At 38.5% G+C, this 21038-nt stretch overlaps 1 protein-coding gene across 7 annotated transcripts in view; it reads left to right on the top strand.

Annotated features, from left to right (window-relative positions):
* The first annotated feature begins 144 nt into the window (after positions 1-144).
* Positions 145-21038, top strand: part of SF3B1 (splicing factor 3b subunit 1) — a 39874-nt gene continuing 18980 nt past the window's right edge. For 2 of the 7 annotated variants that reach the window (XM_073306289.2, XM_073306288.2), the window contains exons 1-5: positions 146-258; positions 12104-12270; positions 13633-13734; positions 14322-14436; positions 16285-16364. In XM_073306289.2, the coding sequence (XP_073162390.1) occupies positions 231-258; positions 12104-12270; positions 13633-13734; positions 14322-14436; positions 16285-16364 (492 nt within the window). In that variant the 5' untranslated portion in view covers positions 146-230. The other 5 variants (XM_073306292.1, XM_073306293.1, XM_073306294.1 and 2 more) reach the window with 5 other exon arrangements.

Genomic DNA, 21038 nt, shown 5'->3' with positions numbered 1-21038 from the left:
GTGCGCTTTCTCACGCCCGCGCAGTCCAGCACTGCGCCTGCGCAATTGCCGCCCCTTCCCCGTCGACGCAGACCGCGCCTGCGCAGTGAGTCTCCATCGCCTTGGACCGTCGCTAGGTGACGTAGTTTACAGCTGCGCAGTGAGTTTCCCCCTCCCTCCGCCCCCCGTAGCGGAAGTGGCTGGGGACTGGGAGCTCCAGTTCCGTCTCGGTGTTGTTCGCGCTCCACAAAATGGCGAAGATCGCCAAGACCCACGAAGGTGAGAAACGGAGCCACCCCCGCTCGGGTGCGCGCGCCTTGCGGTCCCCGTGCCACGCGGCGCCGGGCCCGGTTGACCGTCGGGGAGAGGGGGCAGCGCAGGCCGCGGCGAGCTCTGGGGGGGGGGGAAGAGCGGGCGAGTGGGCAAGGCCTGTGTGTAATGGCGTCTCTGCCTGCGTCTGCTCCAGGCCCCCCCCACACACACACCCCACCCCGACCTGGCACCATCCCGGCCGCCCCGCTGCAGGGGGAGCGGCGATGGGTTAGCGGCGGGCCCCGAGCGAGGAGAGCGCGGGTGGTGGACGCCGTAACGCGGGGGCGGGCGGAGAGGGGCACGAAGGCGACGCGGAGCCTGGCGGGAACGGCAGCGCTTCGTTTTTTGAAGGTGACGTCTGCCCCGCGAGCCCCCGGTCCGCGTCGGGTCGGAGCCCTGCTCTGGCCCGCGCAGTCGCCTCCCCGGCTCAGTGCAGCGGGGAGCCATGTGCGGATCCAGCCTGGATGTGATTCAATGACGGAAACCCCGCCTCGCTCTCCAGGCTCTCGGCGTCTTCACACTCTCGTTGCCTTTCGTTTAGAAATGCAAACACGGGTTATTGTCTCCTACTGACGAACAAGTGTTGTATCAAAGCTAGGTGGTGGTATTCCCGCGTTTACAGATGGCTGCATCGCAATCCTGCAAACGCTTATTAAATACTGCACGTTACAATTTACTGTCCTTCCACACCAGAGACTGCGAATTGGTAACACTGGTTGATCTTCTTGCGTAGTCTCTTTCTCGCTCGACCTCCTCAGTATTAATAGTATTTATTTTGTAATAAAGTAGTTGATACTGGATTGCTAGGTAGAATAGACACACTCCTTACTTATATAGTGTCAAGGTGTAATGTTGTTCCTGAAATATTGTTAGTCACTCTGCCCATGTGAGGTTATACAGTAATCTGTCATATCTTGATGAGAGCCCAGTTCTACATGGGAGGAGCACTGTTGACTTCATTGAGGCTCTGAGTGAGTGTAAAAGGATCTCTTCAAGCACAGTCGGTTGCAGGATTGGGCCCTTAATTTGTCATTATTGTAGCTGCTTTTATAAAAGGCTTATTTGGGTTACTTGTAGCCAGATTCATTTCCCCAACCGAGCATACGCAAAAACTGCCTTGCAGGATGTCTGCAATACTTCCTGCTCCTGAAATAGCTTTAATGCAAACTGAGAAATAACTAATAGAACAAGAGCACTTAGTCCACCACACACACAAACAATTTCTATTTGAATGCATCATACATGACTCTCAAAATTAAGGGTGTTGATCTGCCAGGATTTGTCTGTGCTACCAACCTTCATAACCATAATTTACTAGTGCAGCTCCACTGGTGGTTGTGATGGTGGCTCCTGTAATGCAGACAGGGTGCACATGTTACTACTGAATTATGTGTAAATGATGAATTAGTTGCAGAGTTTTCAACTTCAGAGGAATGCCTGTGCATGAATGCGAGCTCTTGGGAGCTCTTAATAGTTCACAAGAGCTGCAGATCTTGTTCCAGTTTGAGGGACAAGACACAGGAAAGCTTACATTATTTTGTCACGGAGGCTTTCTTTTTCTAAAGTTTGCAATGAGTCAGTGCTCTGTAGTATACATAACATATTTATTCAGGTGAAGTGAACTTGCAATTTTTCCACCTTCCTCTGCAGCATGGGGTGCAGGTCATTTGTTGGGATTACCTGGGTATATCTAGCTTTATTAGTTCCTGGTCATTTTCAGGGGCCTTGGACATTGATGCACCTCAATCCCTCCTATTTTATGCCTGTGGGCTGTAATACCTTGGTCTAATTTCAGTTATTGGGTGTAGTGTATAATGCTGGGGTGATGTTGGTGGCCTATGAATGTACAGGATGTCAGACTGAATAATCTGGTGGTCCCTTTTGGCCTTCAGCTCTATGGCTGTGTGGCCATGTCTACCCTATGGGGACTATAGCAGCATGGTTACAGTGCTGTAGCCATGCCAGCATAGGTCCATAGTGTAGATGCAGCATACAGTGACAGAAGGTGGTTTCCTGTCACTGTAGGAATGCCACCTGTCTGCTGTGGATTTGGTCAGCATAGGTACAGCACTCAGGGTTGTGGATTGTTCAAACCCCTGAGTACCATAGGTGTGTCAATCTAAATTTTGAGTATAGATAAGGCCTATCATTGTGCAGAGAATCTGAGTATTCAGTGGGTTGCCGGGGATACTGAGTTTCTTCAGTGTCTTTTCTGTGCTACCAGACTTCATAACCATAATTTACCAAAAATGGTAACAATACAAATATAAATTCCAGTCTTGCAAACATACATATGATTAATTTAACCAGCTTCATACTCCATTGGCTTTAAAGGGACTATGGACTAAGCATGAGCATGTTTGCGGGGTTGGTTAGTCTAATTGCCAAGGTGTTAGCTTTGGATCACAAATGAAATGAGTTTTTGTTTCATACTAGTTCTCATAGTATATTGTCAACATGAATAACCACATTTGTGTTTTGGAAATACTTCTTTGGTAGTGTATTCAGTGTTACAACTGCGGAGTGTTGTAGTATATAGCTAAATGTTCCAAGAAGGATGTCTGAGAAAAAATATATCATAAAGCAATTTTCCAGGGATCAGAACAGAGAGATTAACAGCTTCAAATTCTTATTGTCAACTGGATAATTTAAAGGGAAGCTGTCAGGTATATTTTTGCTTTTTTGAGCACCTAAAAGTGATTCGCTAGAAACAAAAGTGAAACTGAATAATTATGCTCAATGTCCAGACTAAGGTTTTGTCTTCACTACGGACCTTATAGCAGCACAGCTGTACCACTACGTAATTAAACTACCCCCAAATACGACCAGCATAATTAAACTACCCCCAATGAGTGGTGTTAGCTGTGTTGGCAGAGTTTTTTTTACAACCCTGACCAAGAAAAGTTTTACTGACAAGTGGTAGTGTAGACAAAGCCTAACTGAAGTAGACAAAAAATAAACAGAGTGAATTGGGAAAAGTAAATTAAACTAAAAATATTTCTTCTTTAATATAATACATTAATACAAGACCAGATTCTTATACCTTTTCTCACATTGAATAGAACCCTATGCCACAAGCAGTCAATTGAAGTAAATGGAGCTGTTTGTGGAGTAAGGTATTAACAATGTGAATTAGGTTATCACATTCTGGCGTATGTGGGGGGAAAAATGCTTTTTCCAAATTATTTTTAACTTGAAGATATCAGTTGTGTTTGTAAAGACTCAGTGCTCAATACCCGTTTTTATAGCTAAATAATACTCATGATGCTATGCTTTATTTAAATACCATGGTTTATAAAAGTTACAAAATAGGGTGAAATGCAGAAAAGGAAGAATTAATACTTTCATGCTGTCAGATATTATAATTTTCTTTTTCAATATTAAAAGCAAAGAAAGAATTGGAATGCAGTTTTCTTTTGAGAAAAGGATAGTTCCTCTTCAAACTTAAATTAACAACTCTATATATTTATATTAAGATCCCAAATCAGTAAGGCACTTAAGCAAATGTTTTGCTGAATCAGGCCTGAGATGACGATTGTTTAATTTCGTCAGAATTTTTCAGGATAAATAGGAAAGTCACCAAGCTCATTAACTGTCTTTAAAAAAGCCTTTTAACTGATCTTAAACTAAAGTCTTTGGTGCCTAACATAGTACTTTTTAAATATGCAATCATGCTACCTGTCTTTGATTTTCTACACTAAGCGGGGCTGTGTCTGATCAGGAGTTGGATGAGTTATCTCTTACAAAAAACCCTTGCTGAAGCTTGCCTCTGCGATGTTCACTGAGCTTTTCCTTTTAAAGGGGTGTCTTCACTGGACTGTATTGCCACAAAACTTTCACTATTGCTACAACATGTTCAGTTCTATTGGTAGTAGGACTGATAAGGCTTCAGAGGGTTGTTTTAAGCACTGTCACACAAACTGATCTACACAACATAGTCCTTAAGACGTGACAGATATTGATGCCTTGGCTATTTGAATGCTATCTTGGGGTAACTGAACCACTGGTAATTATGGGAAATTTTTGCAGTATGTTCCTGTTGAAAACAACCAGTTGTGTGGGTACACAAGGAATGCAGAATTGGGGCTTAAATCAATGCTGATCTTACACTAAGAGGCACTGTGGTGTTTTAGTTACTGTCTTTTTGAAAAGAGATAAAGTACTAGTCTGCTGTGAAAAATATCATAAAAGTGGCATGGTGAGGTTCCATAGTCATTGTATCTTAATGATTCCATATCAGATTTGCTCAGTTTACAATTAAAATCCATTTTTCTGTCTAGCAGCCCTGAAAACTGCACCTGAGTCCTCAGACTGGGTTCTTTAATTCTCACACATGATAATCAGTTATAAGGATTTGTCAGGTCAAATTATTCCCTCAGTTGCAGATGTACAAAACATTCCCTCATAATTCCTACCATAATTTGACCTGCTGTGTTTTTTAATTATTAGTGACAGTGTGTGAGAGGAAAGGAATCCCGCTTTGATTTCAGATACAATTAAAAAGATGTTTTTTTCTAAACTAAGCCATTTTTATGTGGAATCGGTGACCCACTATAAACCTGGAATCCTAAAAGGCCATTTTCAGAGACACTTCAAAGTTAGCTTGATTTGACTCTGTTTCTATGTGACCCAAGATTTCAAGATTTTAAAATAAGTTTTAAAAAACTTATTTTAAATAGTTTTTAATGAAAGTAAAGTTTTAGGCAGCAGGCTGGGTCACAAATCATGTAAAATTTTAAAAACTAAACAATTTTTAATTTAGTTTTAAAAATTTTACATGAATTGTGACCCAGATTGGTGTCTAATGCAAGATAACTGGAAAATAAAACTGACAAATCCATTCATCCTGGAAAGTAGAAATGAAATGAAGAGTAATAATAAAGAACACAAACAGTGAAAGGTTTTAAAAAATCCTTTCAGTTTTAATTATTCCTAAGATGATATACGAGCTGACAGTGCTTCTTAAAAATTGAGCATTAGACCACTTGTGGTCATTACAAATGTTTATGGGATTTCTGCAAGTGTGGGGTATAAACCCAGTGTTCTGGTCAAGTATTGGGTTGCCTAATTGTTTGGTCTGCTGAAATTGCCTCCTCCAGTTTTGATCAGATAATATCTTAAAATATCTCTCTATTGAAATGAAGTACCATAGGAGTGCAAATACAGCCAGAGGTTTTGTGGGGATTTCTTTCCTCTTTGCTGATGAATCCACATCTTTGCTATCGCTTTATTTTGAGTAATTGTAATATTAAATTATAATTGCAAGTTTAATACTTGGTGTGGCATTTAAAGTGGCAGGAGCACACTATAATCCCATTTACAGTTATAGCCTCTAACAGTTCTAGGGGCAAATAGTTCCTTATTTTTTGTTTTCTGATTTGTTTGGGAATATAATGGAGTTGCGATTTGAGTCTTCTGGAGGTATTGCATATCTGGCATTGTTATAGTTTTATTATCACTCTAATTGATTTAGGGCCTGATCCTGCTTACATTGAAGACAGTGGCAAGGCTCCCTAAAAACCAAATGTCTTTTACATTTTTTTTTCCTAAAGCTTGGCAAACAATGAAATGTTGATAGATTTCAGTCACAGCTAAGGCGGTTTTATTTGTGACTGTCTCCCTTTTTGTCCTCAAACAGAATTACAAACAGAAAAAATGTCCCTGAGATACATTTTATTCCCCCCCACACACACACAATTCATGGACAGAGAACTCTGTTAATGCACAGTTAAGGGTCCTAGAGGTTTCTAGTGTCCTTCCCAAAAACAGAGTTCAGAAAAATACAGATTTCTGATAGCCAAGAAATACAGTGTTAGGGTAAACACTGCCGCACCCTTAACTCTGCTGTCCTGGAGCTACAGTAGTCACTGGGAGTTATCTTCATGCACACAAGCTGTATTTACTGTGTTAGATGGATTACTTGAAGCAGCTTGGCAGAGCTGTGTGATTTTTTGTTGGGGGGGCCATGCTTGAGTCCTTGACCCTCATTTGTGATCAAAGGAAAGATGAGCATGTGTGCCTTGAGAGATCCAGTATGCTTAATTTCACAAATCAAAACAATGATTTAAATCACCAAGTGCAAAGCGTCAATTTACGTAATTGATTTTAGTCAACTTTTCAATTTTTTAACTTATTTTCTAAAGAAAGGTGCTTTCTCATTGGTTGATCTAACCATTAAAATGGGTTGATTTACTACCCATTGGAAGATGACTATATAGATATTTATTTAAGTAAATATATAGCTTAATATCTTCAGATTCTTTTTAATTTTATATTTTTAGTATGTTAAATGGTGAATGATATATTTCTCATTAACTATCCAATTAACTTTTTGCTCATGGTTTGTGTCAACCTGCGTTAAGATGGTAACTGGAATTAAATATGCAAAACAGCATATAAAATTTATTTTTAATAAACAGAACAACCTTAAATGTTTCAGATACTAAAACTTCTCTTGTCAAAAACATGTTTCACATTCACAATTCAATAATAATGTTAAGCCTTAACGTATTTTGTATTTAATTTCAGATTTTATTTTTAAACAGGTTTATTTAAAAGAAAAAAAACTTACTATAATTTAAATAGCAATCAGAAGATTTCATTGAAATAATTTTTTAATTTTTTAAACAAAATCATCAACTTTTATACTCCTCGGTAGGTTGTCAGAATCAGGATACAAGAACTTCTTGCCAAGGGGATTGTCAGCAGTTAGGTGACAGATTGAGCATGGTCAGTGGGTTTGATGAAGGGCAAGTGAAAGTATAGTGTTAGGTGCCAGTTTATCTTTCTAGATACATAAAGGTGAAGGGGTTGTAAAATTTAAGTAATGTGTGTTTTGTGCAATAGGCTAAGTGTTTGAGTGTAGGGCAAGTGTTGGTAGTGCCTGTTCATTACACTGGAAAGGTAGAGTGTGGGTATATATGTGATTACTGTGTTGGGCCATCACTCAGAGGGCAGAGTTAAAATTGCATGGACATGTATCATAACTCTGTATTTCCTGCTTTCCAGAAGTTTGAGATTGCCGAACTTGAATTGCTGGAATGGCATGAGATACCACTGGGCAACCTTAGCTCTGTGTTAGCAAGTCCTTTGTGAGTGAATTTCCGAGGGTTGTATTTTTAAAAAACAGAAAAATGTTGGTAGGAGTTAGTGGTCGTTTAGGCAGTTGTAATGTAAGTGTGTAGTTGAAATGGTACTGCTGCCAGGTAATGATAATACCTAGCTCTTATGTAGCACTTTTCATCAGTTGGTCTCAAAAGAAATTTACCAAGGAGAAAAATATCATGATCTCCATTACACAGATGGAGAAAGTGAGGCCCAGAGCAGTGAGGTGAGTTGGCCAAGGTGAGCCAGCATGCTAGTGGCAGAAATGGGAATAGAACCCAGACTTTCCGAGTTCCAGTCCATTGTTCACCCCATAGGCCACATGGTTGCTGTGATTCCTAAGTGCCCCACCCCCCATACACTTTGTTATAGTCGAGTGGGATAATGTTTGTACTTTGAAATGGTTGGAATGCATGTCAGTGGGGCCAGTGAGAGAAATCTGACATGGTTTATGTCTAAAAAAACTTGATGGTTTTGTTACGTGCTAGTTACAGTAACTTCAAGTGTGTGAAAGAAGACTGGTGTGTTTCTCTCCTTCCCGGCAACGTAAATCCCACCCCTGCCATTTCTAGCTTATCCTCCCTTTCCTGTCCCATTAAGCCATTCACAGGCCAGGTGTGCACAAATAACATTGGTCGAATCTGTGAACCTTAATACAAGCTGGTTTTTTTTCAGATGGATTGTATCTCAGGAACCTCTTGTTCACATGACCCCAAATTTGGATAACTAAGCCAAATTTCATGAGTAAGCATGTGTATTTTAGAACACTTAGAATAATTACCCTTTAAACAGAAAAGTCTTCTCAATCTTAACAGCTGGAGAGGTGGTGCTCCACTATAATAGGTTATTAAATTAATTATCAGCAACTGCTTTGCTGTATCCAGTTTTCCAGCACAAGATAATCAAGAAAGAATAGGAGGCTTTGAGAAGTGTAAAGGAGTCCATTGATCTCCGTGTTTTAGTACTCAGGAGAGCACCCCATGGAGATGAATGCAGCCTGAAACAGTAGCTCTGAGAGGTGTGAACTTCTGTGTTCATCTGAGGCCTTGTCTACACTACAAATTATATCAATCTATATTACATCAGTATACAGCTGCTGCAGTAATTCAATTGCTTTTGCATGTCCACACTATGCTCCTTGTGTCTAGGGTAACCAGATGGCCCTATATTAGGGGCTTTGTCTTTTTTACGCAATTATATCCCTCGCTCTCCTGCCCCAGAAAAGTGTCCCAATTTTTCACACTTGCTATCTTGTCACCCTACTATGTCAGCGGTGCACGTCCTCACTGGCTGCACTTGCATCTATGCAGAGAGCAGTGTCCATAGGTAGCTATCCCACTGTGCAACGTGCCACCATTTAGTGCAGGAGGGTTTTGCAATGCCTGATGGGGCCAAACGAGTCACACAGGGGTGACTGGGAACATGATTTCAGCATCTCATAATGCAATGTTCTTCATCCCATGATGTTTTGTGCCTCTTTTCAAAATCCCCGCAAACCTGCACGTCCCTTCTCACTGTCTGCCATGTGTGTCAGAAGTATGGATCCTGCACAGCTCTACTGTTGTGATGAGCGTTGCAAGCATGGGGCACCTGATCTTGCAATATTTGCAAAGCAACCAGAGGAGCTGCGGGGAACATGACAATTCCTTGGCGGCTAGGTTTCTGTGGGATGTAGAAAGAAACAACACAAAGTTATTGGCGGTATTCACGGAGCAGCTGCAGATGGTGGAGCGCTGGTTGTGGACCCAGTAAATGAGCACGACTGTTGGGTTTGCACTGTCATACAGGTTTTGGATAAGGAGCAGTAGCTGCAGAATTTTCGTATGCACAAAGCCACATTCTTGGATCTGTGTGCAGAGCCCTCCAGCACAGTGACACCAAAATGAGATCTTCACTGACAGAGGAGGAGCAAGTGGTGATTGCTCTGTGGGAACTTGCAATGCCCGATTACTACCAAACAGTCAAAGGACTGTGACTCTGGGCAATGTGCAGAACATTATGGTTTTGCAGCAATAGGATTCCCAAACTGCGGTGGAGCGATACGGAGATGCATGCCATCTATTTTGTCCCCAAACCACCGTGCCACAGAGTACAGCAACAGAAAGGACTACTTTTCTGTGGTAATGCAAGCATTAGTGGATCACTGGGGACACTTCACCAGCATCAGTGTGGGCTGATCAGAGAACATGCATGACGTACGCATCTTTAAGAACACAGGTTCTGGTCAGAAAGCTGCAAGCAGAGACTTTCTTTCCAGACTGGTGGATTATCATTGGGGATGTTGAAATGCCAATAGTGATTTTGGGAGACCCAACCTACCCATTACTCCCATGGCTCAGGAAGCTGTACACCAGCTGCTTCAACAGTACCAAGGAGTGCTTCAGTTACAGGCTCAGCGGATGCAGAATGACAGTTGAATGTACCTTTGGCTGTTTGAAAGGTTGCTGGTGATGTTTACTCACAAGACTGAAACTCAGTGAAAAAAAATCCCAATAGTTATAGCTACCTTCTGTGTCCTGCATAATATCTATGAAGCAAAGGGGGGAACATTTCTGCTGCAGGGGAGGAGACGTGAAGGTAGAATGGCTATCTCCTGATTTTGGGCAGCTAGATATCAGAGCAGTAAGAAGAGCTCAAGCTAGAGCTATTCGGCGCACAGAGGCTTTGGCTATGTCTACACTACCGCGGTACGCAACTCCAGCTATGTATCTTTGGTTGAGTTACCACGGGGTCTACACGCGGGGGGTCAATGGGAGATTTTTCTCCCCTTGACTTACCTTACCTTGCTCTTCTAGTCAGGGGTACAGTACAGGGCTTGACTGGAGAGCGATCTGCAGTCAATTTGACGGTCTTCACTGGACCCGCTAAACCAACCACCCGTGAATCGATATCAGAGCGTTGATCCCCACAGTAGTGTAGACCTGCCCTTTGGAAGACCATTTCCTTAGTGAGCTCCAGTAACGTGTGCTGCTGTAGTGCGCTCTGCGTGGCATTGCTCTTTTGCACCCTGGTCTGAACCTTGTAATGAGTGCTGTGTGTATGTGCAGTAATATAACATTGTAAATGCACCTATTACTATTGTCTGTGAATGATGTCAGCCCTACCCAGCATATGTTGTGAACTAATAAAGATGAATTAAGTTTCCAAAAATAGACTTATTCCTTTATTCCATACCCGTGCAGACAGACATATTTATAGCTGAATAAAACTTAATAATAGGAAACGGGTTAGTGATAACTAGCTAGCTAAGATAAATGTCGAACAGTTGAGGCCATTTTAGGCATGATCAGAACTTTGGTTTAATCCTTAAGTCTGCTCAAAAAAGTTGATAGAATATGTCAGCCTTAAGAACAGACTTGGGCATGGGTTTAGGGTAAGTGAGCCAAATTTGGGGGGAGGGTTCCTAAGATATAGCCTATCCCATCTGTGATACAACAAATTGCAAGGCATGCAGATTTTAGAGAATTTAGAAGAGTTTACCTTTAGACAGAAAGTTCTTACCTCATGAATAATTACAGTGGGGCTATATGACAGGTTTCAGAGTAGCAGCCGTGTTAGTCTGTATTCGCAAAAAGAAAAGGAGGACTTGTGGCACCTTAGAGACTAACCAATTTATTTGAGCATAAGCTTTTGTGAGCTACAGCTCACTTCATCGGATGCATTCAGTGGAAAATACAGTGAGGAGATTGATATACACACAGAACATGAAAAAATGGGTGTTACCATACACACTATAAGGAGAGTGATCACTTAAGATGAGCTATTACCGGCAGGAAAGCGGGGGGGAGAAAACCTTTTGTAGTGATAATCAAGGTAACTTTACATGTGGAATCCAGTTTGAACTATCTGAGTTGAATCATTTATTAGAAGGGTTCTAATTATATTAAACAATTTAATAAATTTTTGTATGAATATATTACATGGATTGAGGAATAGGATTAGTTTCTGCTGTCCAAACTTAAATGAGATTGCAAAATAAATATGGAAAATAATTTCCCCCAAAATATTTAGCAGAACAAAGAAAATAATGTTAGCACTAGTTGTTTTAAATAAGACTAAGATTTTGTCACGGATACTTTTTAGTAAAAGTCATGGACAGGTCATGGGCAAAAAAAGAAAAAATTAATGGAAGCCGTGACCTATTACTAAAAAGATCCATGACAAAATGGGGATCTATGGGTCTCCATACCACCTGCAACAGGCAGGTGTGCAGGGGCTAGGAGCTGCCTGTAGCAGGCAGCTGCGCAAGGGCTAGAAGCCGCTCGCAGCTCTGGGGGGCCCCATCCCCCGTGCAGCCAGGAGCTGCAGGGTTCCCCCACTGCCCCAGGAGCTTGGGGGGTACCCTGCGGCAGCCAGGAGCTGTGGGGTACCCCACTACACGCAGCGGCTTGGAGTTCTGGGGCCAGTTCTGGGGCAGGGGTACCCTATAGCTCCTTTGTGACTAACTAGTAGCCTTAGTTATAAATAAATATGAGCTATATCCTTTAGATATTGTTCTAATATAACTGTGTGCATGAGAGGTGCTACTAGAAGAGGATCGCTTCGGAATAGGGATTAAAAAATCAGTCTTTTCTATAATGTAATGTATAGTGTAATGTTCTATATTATTTGCTGGGTTTTTCTCAAATGTCTCACCACTTATCATGCTTGTAAACTTTGCTTTGACAACAAACTAGATAAGAATCTAAAGTTGATTATTTCTTCCTAGATATTGAAGCACAGATTCGAGAAATTCAAGGAAAAAAGGCTGCCCTTGATGAAGCTCAGGGAGTAGGCCTTGATTCCACAGGATACTATGATCAAGAGATTTATGGTGGCAGTGACAGCAGGTTTGCTGGATATGTGACTTCTATTGCAGCAACTGAATTAGAAGATGTAAGTGAAACATATTCTTTGATTTAGGGAAAGCAGTCAAAATAATTCAGATCTTACTTTCGTTTCTCTGAGTATTTTTTTAAATTCGTAAAATAAAAAAACTAGCAGATTATTTACAGATGGACTATTTAAAACTAAAAATTTCAAACTATGTACAATTAAAAAAATTAATTTACATAGGTTCTAAAAGTAAAAAGAGAGAAAAGAAAAGGGATTGTCTTTTTGCTCGTATTTAACTCCTCTCCTCAATAATGTCCTTAAATAAGACTGTCAAAATATTAATTCCCAATGTTTACAAAGTTTAGGCAAATATTTTAAGTCTTCACCAAAATTCTAGTTGTGTGAATAGTCACAAAATACTCATTAACTCCTCTGACTGTAAAGAAATAGACCATAAGGTTGAATAACTCAGGTATACTCTTTAAAAGAGTATATGATGTAGAGGGAAGAGTAAACAAAACAAAAATTAAGCTGATACTTGTAATTCGAAAGTTAGTTACATAGTGGATATTTTGATAGTTGCTTGCTTGTTTTTTTGTCAAGTGCTATTAGTTGTCATTAGAAGAGGTCAAAGGCTGCATTTAAAACACAGACCTCCTAATGAAGGGGATAAAGTCAATTTAATAACTGTTTTGCATATATTTCTGTTCAAATGGCTTACTTTTAATAGTTATCTAATAGTATTATTAAAACTGGCAACTGAACTGTAGCAGGGAATGTCTGTACTCAATGCAGTTAAATTACTATATGTGCAGTATATATATTGTAGGTACTTTCCACATGAGAATTTCTAATATTTTGTTTAGACTTCTGTTTGTGATTCAAAAGCTATTATTGAGTTGGCAGTTTCTTTATAAGTTTCTGATTCCTTCCAGCCCCCAGCCCCATGTTTCCCATCAGAATTCCCTCCTGAAATTTTGTCATTCACATAGCCATTTTCTTTTCAAAATTTCAGATTGAATTACTTTACTAGGGATTGTGAAGCGTGGAAATTCTTTTTATTAGGTATATTACATGTTTCTTGCATCCTACATTTCCAACAATTGATGTTGGAGATCATCCGGTACTTCTATTTAACAAGTATAGACCGTTTACTTCATGCTTGGCATCATGTGGTAGAACACATGATGCCTGCACCTTGGCAAGCTATATTTTAATAATGTAGGTAGCATCATCTGCTCAGCAGTTCATTTTTTTGGAGTAAAACTGTACCTTTGTGAGCAGGGGGATAAAGTATAGAGTAAATGTAGCTAGTTCTATTTCGATACAATATAGAAATTTGTAGCTATAAAATGTAAGTCTTGCAACAGGCAATTTAAAATAAACAATAAATTTATCTTTCTGAAAATTTTGTTTTGACAGGATGATGATGACTACTCCACTACAAGTTTGCTTGGTCAGAAGAAGCCAGGGTACCATGCTCCAGTGGCATTACTTAATGACATACCACAGTCAACTGAACAGGTGAATTTTCTTAAATTTATAAGTACAGAGGAAAGTCATTCTAGGTTTTTTGTGTAAGTGTTTTTGGTTTTTAGTAAAACATTTTACAATGTATTATCTTAAAGTGGCTCCTGTAGCTTTTATGTTCCATATTTTTAAGACTTTAAAAGCCATTTGGAAAAATACATTAGTTCTTAGACTATGAAACTGACAGTTTTATGAACGACAGCTCTGGCACAACGTTGGTGAAAAGGCTGATTACTAAAAACAGGGTCAAGTGCTTGAAAATCACCTTTATAAGGAGGAGAAAAAACTAGAGTTAAGTGAAAGAGCAGTTCATTTAAAGCATGGTAATGTGGTTTAGTCAGATGTGGTTTCTGTCTGCTGGACAGAAATTTACTGGTAGCAATCATTTCTTCCAGTTGTAAAGGGTAATTTCCCCACAGTTTAGTGTTCCTATGTTTTATGATTTGAGACTGTAAAATAAATCCTAACCTATGTGACAATACTGGAAACCCACATGGGTTTACCTTTCTACCACTCATCAGATATCTTTCATCCTGCTATTTTATACAGTGGGCTAACAGTCAAATATTCTTTACTTTAAGTATGATCCCTTTGCTGAACATCGTCCACAGAAGATTGCAGATCGAGAAGATGAATACAAAAAGCACAGGCGGATGATGATCATTTCTCCTGAGCGCCTTGATCCTTTTGCAGATGGTAATTGGTTTCACTTTTTTATAGGTCTTATCAAGTTTGTTGTCTTAAATTGTCTTTAGCCCTTTGATTTCTTTTGGCATGCTTATGAACTTAGTTTTGTTTTAAACATCCCCTTTTTTATATAGATTTTATAGATTTGGTTGAAATCACAGATGTCATATTTTTCATCTTTATAACACAAGTTTTCTTTCCAGGTAGAAGGACAAGAAAATAATGAGCCATTGCCATAGAAACACAAAGGGTTAAAGGTTTCTCTTTTAATTTTGTTTTGGGTTGTGTACTGTACTTTGAACAACTTATGTATTTTGTGCTCAAAATAAATGTACTTTGAGTACATGGAAAGTTTTCATTCCAAATCGTAGTTTTACAGGATTATTGCTTTTGAAATGCTAATTCTCAAAATAGAGCACATAATTCTTACCATCTTATGTTAATGCAGGTAGTATAGCTGAGTGAAACAAAAAGCATATAAAGAGACTTTGATACTTTTAATAGTGCAAGTCTGTTCTGCTAATTTTAGTATGCAAGTCAGCACAAGGGGCATAATGGCCTGATGGAAGCTTTCCTCAGGTGAGTGAGTTTCACAAGTGAAAATAAGGCGCCTGTTTGCTTAAAATTTGAATCTGTTGCAGGTTTACAAATTAGAATTTCAGCCTGCATGAATTAATAGGGATATTAATTATTTTACTTGCTTAATTGTAATAATTGATATAAACATGTTTTGTCAGAATTCACAGGCCCATACTAACTGTCCTTAATTTCTTTCCTACAGCAGTACTGCTATATGCCAGTCCTGTCTGCATTCTTAAGGGTGCAGTTCAACACATCCTGTGTAAATTATGGTGAAAAAGTATTCCAAAGGAAAGTCCTATCAAAGCTAGTGTCAGAATGACACTGCCAATTGGGCAATGATCTTCAGTATAGAAAATGTTTTAAGAATTTTATTTTTCCTAAATTGTAATGCTATACTGCTTGTATAGCAAATCTGCACATTATTTTAGAATAGTGTGTCCATGATAAGTCTCATTTTTATATACTTGGGCTTCCGTAAAGTATTTAAAAGTTAAAATAAAAACTCAAGATACACAGAATAAAACATGGTATACAAAAATCTTTTTGCCTGTGAGTATCATCGTGGTGGTAAATGTACTGTATATTACAATCAACTCCCAATTGTAATTGTACCTTCGGAAGAAAAGAGGGTCAAATAGTATAATTTCATTTTTTTATAATATAAAAAATGAAGCCCTTCTACAATATGACACCTCAAAATAAAGAACTAGAGGGGTTTTTTTGTCCAAATTTGTCAAATGTATAAACTGGTATTTATGCTAAAACATTTTGAATCATTATCTAGGTATACAGTAGTTATTCATAGTCAGATAACAAGTAGGATTTAACAGCTTACACAAGGTAATGTTTTGAATATAAATATCTTTCCAAAGTGTTACTAATGGTAAAGAGATAATTTTCTAGGCTTCTATTCTGCTGCTTGAAGTCAGAACTGCTGATGGACACAAAGGCACGAAAGTGTACGTATTCCGGATTAGCAACCCAGGAACCCATCACTTCTGAAGACTCTTAACTGTGTTATCATTTTATCATTTTTATCTGCTTTAAAATATTTGTTTTAAACTGCAGTAGTTATGTTTGTGTTCAAACAGGTTAAATTGATCAACAAACTGAATAAACGTAAGATACGTGTAATTTTTAAAAAAATTCAATCAAAAAAGTAAAATTAAGTGATTATGGAATAATATAATATTAGAGCAGGACAATGAAAAAAGTAGATTTTTTGATTATCCTGTACTTATTGTATTCCTGTCCTGTTGCTGTTCTCTTCTGCAGGAGGGAAGACACCTGATCCTAAAATGAATGCCAGAACATATATGGATGTTATGCGTGAACAGCATTTAACAAAAGAAGAGGTCTGTTATCTTTTTGATCTGAGCTTAATGCTTTATTTGTTTTGTCTTGGATTTCTAAAGGAACTTGGGCCTTAGACTCCTTTGAAATCCAGTCTTCATGGGTAAATGGTTATTACTTGTTTAAATATCATTTGTTTGAAAGCTTATCTACTTGGGTTCAAAATAACAGCTAAGATAACCATGGAGGAGGAAAATCTTTTTGTTGTTGTTCCTTTAATACACACAAAGTAAATTACTTCCTGTTCAGTCAGCTTTGTTATTCCTCCTGTATAGTCACCTTCCGATGTTGATCTTTCATCCAGCAGAGGCGGGAGAGAGATTTTTAAAAAGTGATTGTAAAACCCCAAAACAATTGCCAGAAGATTCTGATGACAGGGATCATATCTGAATGTGTATTTAGTTCATTTAAAAAAAATAACTAGAGAATTCAAGTTGATTGGGTTTCTTTAAATTTGGCCTAAAATTTAAATTTGTTTTTAAAAGAAAAATAAAGTCTTTTAAAAGACTTTGAAATGGTTCTCCAAGTTGTATTTTAATAGATTCCAAATAGGTTTTTAAAGAAATTTCTGTGCTGCAGTATTAGAAACGCACATGTTGGGGTGGCTTCTGAGACCTTATCCGTTCAGTAGCCTCCAATACTCCAAACTCGTCTCTGAGGTTTCTTTATTGGCATGCAGTCAAACTACACTTGAGCTGATCAGGCTCAAGCATAGGGGGTGGGTACCAGGCATACCACACCCCCAGATTTAGAGCAAACCTTTTCCTTTAAATACGCTTACACAAGACATTGTGTTTATTACTATATATTGCATCATACATTTTGGGATTAGCTTGGTTACCTTGTAGGCACCAGTCTCTGTAAAGCATGCTCTGTCCATTTTATATTTACTGATTTTTCCTTGGTGCTGGGTTTGTTTCTACTTTCAAAGTACACAGCCATCTGAAAAAGAAAAGAGCCTACTGTGGATCCTCTTTGGAGCCATTGTAGTACTTTAAGTAGTATGTTTTTTCTTTCATAATTTAACTTGCACTTTTTATTTGCTATAACATTTTTAGCTGTATTAATTTAATTATATATTAGTGTACATTGAGTATACTAACTTCATATTTATATGAAATGGAACTATTTTGTGTTCACAGAGTGTTCATGTACCCCTATACAAGTCACTGGTCACTCAGAGCCATCTTAAGGTTCATTGTTCATATGCCCATTCTTGGAGAGGAATTGTCATTTTATTTTATTATTATTTATTTTGCTTCTGCAGTTTTTTAGTGGTTGCTTTACTACTGAAAAAGGAATCAAGGATCTTTTCTCATCATCCTGGTTCTGGCCACCCTTTTAGTCCCTGTTTTTATTTGCTAATTTATATTTAACATTTATAACCTACTTTAAAAAAAAGAAAAAGTTAAACTTTGTGAAAGCATTGAGACACCCGAAGGGTTAAATAACAAAGTTAAGACTGTCAGGAGACATTGGCTGCTGCTCAGTGTCTGCGACAGCTTTGCGACTTTGAATGCAAGATTTAGCTGGATTTTTAGTGGAATCTTTTAAAAGCCAATTCATTTTTAGATATATTTTACATTTTCTTTTTAAATAGGAGTTTTCTTCAGTTCTGTGGTCCCTTACTGTGTTGCAAGCAGTTTTGAGAGACCAAATAAATATTTGAAACTTGCTTGCCAGCTGAGCCTTTGGACCTTCTTTCCTAAAATGGTTGTACTCTCCTGAAGTTTTCCTTTTGTAAATTGCATGTTATGCGCAGATGACACATTTAAATTGATTACATTTCTGAACTGCAATTTTTATTTTTGAATTTAAGCTTTGAATAAGTTCTTCACAGGGAGAGAACTTTTTTGGCCTGAGCTCTGATAACTGCTGTACCCTAGCAACGTTTTGTTTTTACTAGGGCTGTCAAGTGATTAAAAAAAGTAATCTTGATTAATCATGCGATTAAAAAAATTAATTGCTATTAATCGTGCTGTTGAACAATAATATAATGCCATTTATTTAAATATTTTTGGATGTTTTCTACATTTTCAAATATCGTGATATCAGTTACAACATAGAATACAAAGTGTACAGTGTTCAGTTTATATTTTTGATTACAAATATTTGCACTGTAAAAAACAATAAATAGTATTTTTCAATTCCCCCATTACAAGTACTGTAGTGCAATCTCTTTATCATGAAAGTTGAATTTTCAAATGTAGATTTATGTTAAAAAAACAAACAAACAAACAAAACCTTCCTTCAAAAACAAAATAATGTAAAACTTTAGAGCCTACAAGTCCACTCAGTCCTACTTCTTGTTCAGCCAATCGTTCAGACAAACAAGTTTGGTTTTCATTTGCTGGAGATAATGCTGCCCACTTCTTGTTTACAATGTCATCTGGAAGTGAGAAAAGGTATTCACATGGCACTGTTGTAGCCATTGTCGTAAGATATTTACTTGCCAAATGCCCTAAAGCAGGGGTCCCCAATGCGGTGCCCATGGGCACCATGGCACCCATCAGGGCAGTTTTGTGCTCCTGCAGGACACCCCGCCACCGAAATGCCGCCGAGAAGCCTTGCCGTTTCCCGGCCGCATTTTGGCTGCAGCGGGGTGTCCAGCACCTGCCACAGTCTTCTGGGAATAGCAGTATGTTATTCCTACAAAAAAGGTTGGGGACCACTGCCCTAAAGACTCATCTGTCCCTTCATGCTTCAACCACCATTCTAGAGGACATACGTCCATGCTGATGATGGGTTCTGCTCGATAACAATACAAAGCAGTGTGGACCAATGCATGTTCGTTTTCATCATGTGAGTCAGATGCCACCAACAGAAGGTTGATTTTCTTTTTTGGTGGTTCGGGTTCTGTAATTTACGCATCTGAGTGTTGCTCTTTTACAACTTCTGAAAGCACGTTCCATGTCTTGTCCCTCTCAGATTTTGAAAGACACTTCAGATTCTTAAACCTTGGGTGCTGTAGCTATCTTTAGAAATCTCACATTGGTACCTTTTTTGTGTTTGTCAAATCTGCAATGAAAATGTTCTTAAAACAAATAACGTGCTGGGTCATCATCCGAGACTGCTATAACATGAAATATGTGTCAGAATGTGGGTAAAACCAAGTAGGAGATGTACAGTTCTCTCCCAAAGTGTTCAGTCACAAATTTAATTAACGCAGTATTTTTTTAATGAACATAATCAGCATGGAAGCATGTCCTCTGGAATGGTGGCAAAAGCATGAAGGGGCATATGAATGTTTAGTATATCTGGCATGTAAATACTTTCCAAAGCTGGCTACGGTAGTGCCATGCGAATGCCTGTTCTCACTTTCAGGTGACGTAAATAAGAAGCAGGCAGTATTATGTCCCGTAAATGTAAACAAACTTGTTTGAGCGATTGGCTGAACAAGAAGTAGGACTGAGTAGATTTGTAGGCTCTAAAGTTTTACATTATTTTGTTTTTGAGTGCAGTTATGTAAGAAAAAATCTACATTTGTAAGTTGCACTTTCACGATAAAGAGACTGCACTACAGTACTTATGAGGCGAATTAAAAAATACTATTTCTTTTATCATTTTGAGAATGCAAATATTCATAATCAAAAGTAATATAAATGAGCACTGTACACTTTGTATTCTGTACTGTAAATGAAATCAATATATTTTAAAAAGTAAAAAAAATCCAAAAATATTTAATAAATTTCACTTGGTATTCTATTGTTCAACAGTGTGATTAAAACTGCAATTAGTTTTTTATCACAATTAATTTTTTTGAGTTAATTGCGTGAGTTAACTGCAATTAATCCACGGCCCTAGTTTTTAGTGCTGTTTTCACTCCCTTATTTTCCTTGTGTGTCAGCTATCTGGGGCTTTAATAAGCTGATTGTTGCACTTAATTTTTTCTTTCTCTGACAGGCAGTCAATTTTACTAGATTTTTTTTTAACAATCTGTTGTTTGAGCTAATTAATGCCCCTTGCATTGCTCTTATTTATTTTTCTACACAATAAAACCCAGATCGCATCCCCACTAGCATATTCAGAAGTAATCAAGCCATATCAAAATCCCTATTTCCTTTTTAGTGGTTTTGACCAAATCATCCATAATCCAGTTATTGAAATCAGATTGTCACTTTGCTTGCAGCAGCCAGCACAATTATTTACAGACTCTGTTCGTTGGAAGGGCCCATTTCCTTCAGAATAGCTGTGAAATCTTCTTGGGGGAAAATTGCATATAGTGGTGGTAGTTGTCACCACCTGACCTCCCATTTGCATCATTCATTTGATTACTAAGGGTTTTACTGGGTGTGATTGTACGAGTTATACTGCCATAACTGGGTTTCATTATCAAACCATGCATTCTCTTCTTTAATCCTTCGGCATCCTCTTTAACACTTTCACTGTAACATTTCACAAACCCAACTGTTTAATTCCCTCTGAACTCTTCAGTGTTCATTTGTGCAAAAGCTCCTTTTAACTCCTCATTCTCTTTGCTTAAATCACTTACTCATCTCCCAAAGGGACACATTTCTCAGACGAATTCTTTTGGTGGCTCTAAACTTATCTTTTGTGGTTTTTTGCTCTTACTTCTTAACTTAGTATACTTTGCCTGCAAAAGCTGTACTCACTAAATACAGTCTTAGACAGACAGCTGCTTTTTACTTTAGATTCATGCAAATAGGTAACTGGCA

This window comes from Lepidochelys kempii, chromosome 11 (assembly GCF_965140285.1).
Source record: "Lepidochelys kempii isolate rLepKem1 chromosome 11, rLepKem1.hap1, whole genome shotgun sequence".
Lineage (NCBI taxonomy): Eukaryota > Metazoa > Chordata > Testudines > Cheloniidae > Lepidochelys > Lepidochelys kempii.
Note: the sequence above shows the minus strand (reverse complement) of the source record. Positions and strands in the feature narration are given on the sequence as shown.